The sequence below is a fragment of the Lissotriton helveticus genome, chromosome 2_1, assembly GCF_964261635.1.
Source record: "Lissotriton helveticus chromosome 2_1, aLisHel1.1, whole genome shotgun sequence".
Classification (NCBI taxonomy): Eukaryota; Metazoa; Chordata; class Amphibia; order Caudata; family Salamandridae; genus Lissotriton; species Lissotriton helveticus.
In genome coordinates this window covers 344,511,584-344,520,816 of record NC_136059.1, presented here as the reverse complement: position 1 = coordinate 344,520,816, position 9,233 = coordinate 344,511,584, and the positions used below count along the sequence as shown (strand labels likewise).

The 9,233-nt window shown below is 48.1% G+C and overlaps 1 protein-coding gene across 1 annotated transcript in view; it reads right to left on the bottom strand.

Annotated features, from left to right (window-relative positions):
* Positions 1–3,386: 3,386 nt before the first annotated feature.
* LOC144820115 (uncharacterized) overlaps positions 3,387–9,233 on the bottom strand; it is a 72,488-nt gene continuing 66,641 nt past the window's right edge. The window contains exon 3 of the mRNA XM_078677755.1: positions 3,387–3,668. Within this exon, the coding sequence (XP_078533881.1) occupies positions 3,454–3,668 (215 nt within the window). The 3' untranslated portion in view covers positions 3,387–3,453. The remainder of the gene's footprint in view (positions 3,669–9,233) is intronic.

The window sequence follows — 9,233 nt, the reverse complement described above, 5'->3', positions numbered from 1 at the left end:
CACTCTCAATCTGCACTCACAATCTGCACTCACAATCTGCACTCTCAATCTGCACTCACAATCTGCACTCACAATCTGCACTCACAATCTGCACTCACAATCTGCACTCTGAATCTGCACTCTGAATCTGCATTCTGAATCTGCACTCTGCACTCACAATCTGCACTCACAATCTGCACTCACAATCTGCACTCTCAATCTGCACTCTCAATCTGCACTCTCAATCTGCACTCTCAATCTGCACTCACAATCTGCACTCACAATCTGCACTCACAATCTGCACTCTCAATCTGCACTCTGAATCTGCACTCTGAATCTGCACTCTGAATCTGCACTCACAATCTGCACTCTGAATCTGCACTCTGAATCTGCACTCACAATCTGCACTCTCAATCTGCACTCTGAATCTGCACTCTCAATCTGCACTCTCAATCTGCACTCTCAATCTGCACTCACAATCTGCACTCTGAATCTGCACTCTGAATCTGCACTCTGAATCTGCACTCCAAATCTGCACTCCGAACCTGCACTCACAATCTGCACTCTGAATCTGCACTCACAATCTGCACTCTGAATCTGCACTCACAATCTACACTCACAATCTGCACTCACAATCTGCACTCACAATCTGCACTCTCAATCTGCACTCTCAATCTGCACTCTCAATCTGCACTCACAATCTGCACTCACAATCTGCACTCTGAATCTGCACTCTGAATCTGCACTCACAATCTGCACTCACAACCTGCACTCTCAATCTGCACTCTCAATCTGCACTCTCAATCTGCACTCTCAATCTGCACTCACAATCTGCACTCACAATCTGCACTCTGAATCTGCACTCTGAATCTGCACTCTGAATCTGCACTCTGAATCTGCACTCTGAATCTGCACTCTGCACTCACAATCTGCACTCACAATCTGCACTCTCAATCTGCACTCTCAATCTGCACTCACAATCTGCACTCTCAATCTGCACTCACAATCTGCACTCACAATCTGCACTCTGAATCTGCACTCTGAATCTGCACTCTGAATCTGCACTCTGAATCTGCACTCTGAATCTGCACTCTGCACTCACAATCTGCACTCACAATCTGCACTCTCAATCTGCACTCTCAATCTGCACTCTCAATCTGCACTCTCAATCTGCACTCTCAATCTGCACTCTCAATCTGCACTCACAATCTGCACTCACAATCTGCACTCACAATCTGCACTCACAATCTGCACTCACAATCTGCACTCACAATCTGCACTCTGAATCTGCACTCTGAATCTGCACTCTGAATCTGCACTCTGAATCTGCACTCTGAATCTGCACTCTGAATCTGCACTCTGAATCTGCACTCTGAAACTGCACTCTCAATCTGCACTCTGGATCTGCACTCACAATCTGCACTCTCAATCTGCACTCTCAATCTGCACTCTCAATCTGCACTCTCAATCTGCACTCACAATCTGCACTCACAATCTGCACTCTGAATCTGCACTCTGAATCTGCACTGTGAATCTGCACTCTGCACTCACAATCTGCACTCACAATCTGCACTCACAATCTGCACTCTCAATCTGCACTCTCAATCTGCACTCTCAATCTGCACTCTCAATCTGCACTCTCAATCTGCACTCTCAATCTGCACTCACAATCTGCACTCACAATCTGCACTCACAATCTGCACTCTGAATCTGCACTCTGAATCTGCACTCACAATCTGCACTCTGAATCTGCACTCTGAATCTGCACTCTGAATCTGCACTCACAATCTGCACTCACAATCTGCACTCACAATCTGCACTCTGCACTCTCAATCTGCACTCTCAATCTGCACTCTCAATCTGCACTCTCAATCTGCACTCTGAAACTGCATTCTGAAACTGCACTCTGAAACTGCAGTCTGTAAGTGTGCTTACCCCTCTTCTAGTGCACTTCCTCAGAGGTAAGAAGCACTATATACATTCAGCTACAATACAATACACGCCTTTCGCGAAATTATTTTCTTCCTTTGGTTGTCTGCCCTGGACTATATATATATATATATATATATACTACGTGTAGAAAACAAAAAAAAGCTTAACACAAAAAAGAGACAGGACGCTTTATTACAGTTTTATAAACATCAACTTTATCGACTGTTAACACCTCTCTTGGATCCGAAAAACCCAAACAGGAAATCACGATGATCATCACAAAATATGTAATTGCGCAGACAAAGCTTGAGAATACTTTCATCGTTAATAGCCCATAGCCAACAGCAAGATCTCAAATACTCTGTACCCAACAATACCTAGGGTACACTGCTAGATTGATTTAGTATGGCACTGGAAGGGGAGGTGTGTGTACGAGGCCTATCATACTGTCTTCATAAATGTAAAAAGCCTACCTGTTGTGCTGTTCGGTAACTTTGCCCTAGGGCTCCGAGAATATTTGCTGAAAGAACAAGCGGGAGGCGGCTCGGGCGCAGCACGTCTTCCGGAGACGTGCGCGTCCACTGAGCTGAGTCGGCTCGTGCACAGGCCAGTAGCGGCTCGTGCACAGCTCTAGACTCCCTTGCCAGTGAACACGGCGACTATAGAACTCGCTGGTGGGAGCGCTTCGCGCTCCAATGCCAGCTCGACCTAAAAACTAATAGATACAGGAAACATGAACCTTGGGAATCACAGGCATGGGTTTACAGTCAAGGATACTCTGACATTAGAATTTAGACTCACGAACTGAGAGGGTATCAGATATGGGAATGTAGGATGGAAATAGTATTCTCCAAAGCAGAATCTGCTCTGCCAGAAACGCCAACCACATCAATATTGAAACACACCCTCACGAGAGCCCATGGTGTTACCAAGTCAATATGGTAGCAGAATATAATATCCTAAATAATGTTTATCTAAATATACCTCTACTGTCATTATTCGTAGATAATCTAATCAAAATGGACTGATATTTTTGTAAATGATATTCATCACGATATTTAGCTGACAATATTTTTGGTATCGATTTTCTGACATATAACCAACCCCAAATTCAGACTGGCCTATATGGCATTCTGGTAGCGCCAGAATGGCTGGTCTGACAGGTCAGTATGGGTTGTTGTTTAGGTGTTTATGGGCTTGTTTTATGGTCTGATGGGAACATGTTTCTGTTTATTTCCCTGATATTGCCCCAAACGTGTTCACCAAGAACAAATACATGCAGTGTCTCATACCTTTGCAAAAGACATATACAGCAGGCAAATGTGAACCACTTTTTTATTTGATTCACTAATGGGGGCCACTTTTATTTCGGTGCCCGGGCCTACTTTCTGTTCCAATCCGTCCCTGTACAACCCATAAAGCCATGTCAATGACAGAACCGCCCTATCGAAATACAAAGGGGCATCACATGACTTTGCTTCCCTGCTAAACCATGACTTCTAAGCCTGTACGAGAAGGTGCATGCTAGAAAAAAACATACAATTAGAGCTGTAGTGTGATTGCTCTCTGCATTGCATCCTTTTGAATCCACACACTTAGAATCGGAGGTAGCAGCGGCTCGCGGCTCTGGGAGGACATCTTGGCAACAACATTCATGTTTTCTTGACGAGCCCTTGCTTCACCTGATGGTCGCTTCCCATTAGTCCGATTTGGAAGTACATCACTCCTCCTTGCAAACAGCCTGCGTGGGCTTTGACCTTAGACAAACAAAGAAAATATTTTATTCATATTACTGAATTGAGTTAAGCACACTTATGCAGTGCACTATCCATAGGCAAGTCTGTACATTTTGTGGGATGAGGATCACAGATAATGAACGTCTCCACAGAAATGTTTGCTTGTGACACAGACTAACCATATCATGATTTATTTTTGTGCATTAGTGTTTTATTCAATGTCCCTGCCAGGAGTGGGCACACTTATGACTAAGAGAAGATATTTTCATATGCAATCTAGAGGAAGTTCTAAATAGGTAAATAATTAATAGGTGAATTAAATATACATGTGGGCTGTCAAAATACATCTGTGTGTTGTTATTGGAAATGGCCCTTCTTCTAGGGCTATCCTCAAACTTTTTGCTTCTTCCTCCTATTTTTTCCTGCCCTGTCTTTGTTCGTTTTAGGACTGTGGGCACTTTACCACTGCTGATCAGTGCTAAAGTGCATATGCTCTCTGTATAAATGGTATTATTTATTGGTGATATGCCATTATTGGTATATATGATTTACTGGTAAGCCCCTAGTAAAGTGCACTGAAAGTGCCAGGGCCTGTAAATCAAATGCTACTAGTGGGCCTGCAGCACTGATTGTGCCACCCACAAAAGTAGCCCCGTAAAGGTAACTCAGATCTGCCACTGTAGAGCCTGTGCGCAATTTGTAACTGCCATGTCGACCTGGCAAGTGCCCTCACTTGCCAGGCCCCAACCTTCCCTCTTCTTTCATGGTAGCCACCCCTAAGGTAAGCCCAAGGTACCCCTGTGGGCAGGGTGCAGTTTATGTAAAAAGTAGGACATGCCCTGGTGTTTGTGGCAAATCCTGATAGTGAAATAATGCCAATTTCATGTTTCACTATTACAAGGCTACCTGTCCCCATAGGATAGAATGGTGAGATTGCTTATAATATCTTATAGACACAACTAACCCTGGGAACAAGGTAGGAAAATAAAGTTTAGTATGCCTGAACTCAAATGTGTTAAAATGCATCTTTTAGTGAGGGTGATTTTCACATTCTGGGTTTGAAAATACCACTTTTAGAAAGCAGGTATTTTCTTGCTTAGCTATCCAGTTTTCCTCTGCTAGGATGTGTATTGACTGTCTGGCTTTGGGGTGACAGGGGCTGGGGATGTGCAGTGGCTCCAGAGACTCTGGATGAGTCAGGGCTGGGTTGAATAGACGTGGGCTGCACTTAAAGTAGGGGGAGGAGATTTTCTTTCACCTGAATGGGCCTGGTCTGCCTTCCACAATGCTGTCTCCACCTCCTGCCAGGAAGCTGGTCCAGAGAGGACAGAACTTGTTTGGACTAAGCACAGACACTCTCTGCCTGAGAGAACAAAGGATTTTGTAGTATAAATACTTGGGCCCAGGCCCCAGAACTTTAGAACTCTTTTGGAACAAGAAGACTGCCAAGGAGAAGAGCTGGAGAAGCTGTGAGGAGGAACTACTACTTTGCTGATCGCTTTGCAGTGTTGACCTGCAGTGGCTGTTTCTGTCTTGGGCAATGAAATGAATGGACTGAACTTTCTGCAACTTCTTTATTGAGTTTCTCCAAGGGCTTGAGGTAGAGCTTGCCCCCTGTTCAAGAAGTCTTGTGAACAGCAAAGACTTCAAGATCGTCTGCCATCAGCACTGGGGACTGTGTGTTTTGTGTTGCAACAGAAGAAAAAGCAACCCGATGCCGTCTACGGCTGTTGACAACTCTGTGTCCTGAAGGCACCACAGCGGGAAACCGCTGCATGCCACACTGTAGCCCTGGTCTCACCGATGATTCCACCTGATGCTTCCACTGAGTCGCTGCTCTCACCGTGACCTGTAAGCACTGCACTTCACACCGGATCACTTCATGACGCTGCCTTGCTATCACCGACGCCGCCGCTCCATGCGGACATCGATGCCGCAGCTTGCACCGTGGTTCAAGGGCACCACTCATAAGTTACACAACGCACCGTCTACATCTCGCACTGCAGCCTTGGCCTACAGATGCTGGCGCCATCTACTCCAGTTCGTCAGCCATCGACAGCGGTTCAGCAATGATGAGACCGCTGCTTGCACTGTCATCTCCCAGCACCACGACAAGACCCGCATCACTTCGCACTGCATCCCTGGTCTCACCGACGCTGCTGGATGACCGTGACAGAGCCGCTGCCTGCACCATGACCTGAGGGCACCGCTCACCTACCGGCGCTCCCGACTTCAACGCAAGGACTTCGATCTGCAACGCGCATGACTCCAAGGGCCGACGCCTCTGCACTGACTTCCAGAACCGATGCCTGCCGACACCGGCTCATTCGAGCTCAACGAGATGTCGCCGACGCCCTACATTTCTAAAGGTACTGTTTTGCGCGTCTTCCAGACACCATAGCTGGCCCGCAACAACACGGTCAGCCAGAATAGTTTGGATTTGTTGTTCATGACAGTGTGGTAGCCCCGGATGGAGCTAATGACTTTAAAGAACTGTGTTTTTCAAGTATTCCTACAAAGTATATATTTGTAAGTACTATATAGTGGATCTTTTGTCGTTTTGGTCTTCTTTTAAGTCTATAAACTATTGAATATTTTTCTAAAACTGATGTGGTGTCCTTTTGAAGTCTTTTCAGTATATTACTAATGGTTATGTGCAACTTCTTCACACACTGCCTCTAAGATAAGCCTGAATGTTCATGCCAAGTTACCAAGGGGTTATTTTAGGACTGTAACTCCCTTACCCTGACTAGGAAGAAGGGTCCCTACTTGGGCCAAAGTTCCTACCGCTGCCAACTAGAGACCCCCATTTCTAACACTGGTTGTCAGCAGTGAGGATAGGACTTGTGTTTGCACTTGACTTACAGTGATTGGTGTGCACTTCTACCATATCACAAACCATTATGTGTCACATACTGGTTCTTTTTCTTTTTGGCATATTTTTGTGATCCCATCATTTTTTGTACTTGCTACTTCATCATGCCTGAATCAAGAGCATCGTCTGTTGCGTCCTTGGAAGTGGCCTTTGAGGAGGATAGGTTGGAACCCTACAACATGAAAGAGTTGAAGGCTATGTGCAAAAACCTAACAGTGCAAGTCAGATGCCTCACCAGGAAGGAGGAGCTACAAAAGATGCTGAGGGCTGGGTAGCAGCCACACATGCCAGTGGGCAATCTGGAGACCTCAGTGGGGAGGCGGAGGAGCCTTTTCCTAGGGTGGATGTGTTTTTGGGAGGGGGGAATCCTCCATGCCAGGCAGCAGTGGCTTGAGGACAGGCGGGAAGCAAGGAGGTTTGAGTTGGAAAAACTCAGGATGGAGAATGAGAGAGAAGGCAAAAGAATAGCCATGGAGGAAAGAAAAATGATCTTGGATCATGAGCGTAAAGTAAGAGAGCTGGAGCGGGACTGGGAAGCCAGGAGGGCTAAGTCCAGCCCAGATGGTGGCAGCAAAAGTGTTAGATCCAGTACTGAGGGTGAGGTACACACACACACAGACTTGGTGCCCTGCTTCAAGGAGGGGATTGATATACACCCCGGGGGTTCAGGATTGTGAGGTAACTCTGGTGGTGCGCAGGATCCCTGAGGTGAGTTGGGGAACTGGCACAGAGAATCATATTCCTGGTGGTGGGAGGGACACTCTACTGACTCTAGATTAGAGGGAGGTACAGGGAGACAGGTTCCCCCATGGTAGAAGCCTTGGTAAGTGACTATGGAGACCAGCCAGAAGTGTATGGGTTGATAGACAACCACAGTCAAACACTTTCTCACCAGTCTGGTGAGAATGATGTGGGGTACTTTTCTAAGGCACTGATTCACATTTGGTGATGCAGTGCGCGCAACGAAATTCATTTTATTTATTTTTATGTTTACTTACCTGTTAAGTTCCGGATTCCATACATTACTAACCCCCACCCTGCCCCTCCCCACATCACCGCCTGGCCGGTACTCCCACTACCGGCCGCGGCTGGGGTGAAGGGTAGTTTCGTTGACACATGTAAGGGGTTTGTAATTTGAATGCTTGAGAGCATATGTTCAGTTCCTATTTTCCGGAGCTATGTCAACACCTGATAGAGTGTGAGTTCTCTGACTCCAGGGAGCTCACACTCGGGGCAGACATTTTTATGGATGCCAGAGGGTCTGGAAAAGCATCTGGGGGTGATCCTGAAGGGGGTGGCTCAGGTTTTCCTCAACCAGGTGAGGGAGGGGAGGTAGTTAGTGACCCCGATAGGTCCCAGTGTAGTGGGATAGGTGAGGGGTCCCATGTCCTGTCTCTGAGGAGAGGGAGTGAGAGTGGGGGTGGGCTGAGTCCCAAGGTGCCCAAGACCCCACCCCAGAACCTGGTTGGTACCATGAGAGAACACCAGGAGGGGAGCCTAGTCTGTAACAAAAGGCCATTCCCTGATGGGGATTCCAAGGTGTCAGTTCTGGTTTCGGGCAGCACCACTCCAGTAGGGACAGTGCATGAGTCCAGAGAGATGGATGAGGGGGGACGCAGTCCCCAGTGGAATGACCAGTGGGTCAGGGGTTGCCAGCTCTGAGGTCGGAGCACCCCAGAACTGAACCTGGTGAGGCCACTTCTGGTCTGGGGGTCTTTATGATCTGTCAGGTGGACAGGAGGCTGGAGACCTGCACCAGGCAGTCTCTTGCACATCTCCAGTGGAGTGTGTTTCCCTTGAGGGGGGATGGTATACTCCCCAGATGTCCTGGGTTGCCAGGCACAGGTCCGGCCTAAGGTTACGGACCCTGGGTGGGAGGGCCAGCTTCAGGGTGTCCCCCCTGACCTGGAGGAAGGGGAGACTCCTAACAGTGCCCCTGCTGATTTGTCCTCTGGGGGCACCGCTCCATGTGGGAGGGTGCAGTGCCCCCAGGGAGGAGGATAGGGTGTGGGAAAGCCCAACCCTGTCACTTGTTCAGCCTCAGGGTACAGACCCTAGGCGTGTGTACCAGTTGCAGGATAGCACCCCTGAACTGGTGGGTGAATTGTGTTTGACACCTACAAGAAGTGCCCTGAAAATTCTGGAAGGGGATACTGCTCCAGGTGGGAGGGTACACAGCCCCAGGGAGGAGGACAGGGGGTGGGAAAGCCCATCCGAGTCTCATGTCCAGCCGCTGGGTACAGAATCAGGGCTAGTGGGTCAGTGTCAGAATGCAACCCCTGACCTGATGAAAGGGAGAGGGGACAAAGGGTGCCAGGCACCTGGTGTTATTGCCCCCCACTGTCTGATGCCACAGATGTTAGAGAGCCCTGGAATGCATAAGGACTGGGTCTCTTCACTGATAACTGTCAGTAGCGACGGTGGCTCTCTGCCCTGATGGACAGAGTGGCAACTGGGTGGGGATAGGAATCACACCCTAGGGGTGGACTGGGCAACACCGCTATGTTGGCCGTGGTGATACTGGCTACCTGCTGGAACCCACCTTTGAGCAAGATACGGTTAGGTGCTGCACAGATGGTGTCCACAGGTGAGGAGAAGGGTTCCCCATGGGTTAGCTTAGTGGGCCCTGAAAGTATGGACAGAGCGATCCAACTGGGTTCAGGGAGGTGTAGAATGGTAATAGATTCCTGCTTTTTGCAGGCCAGGTACCA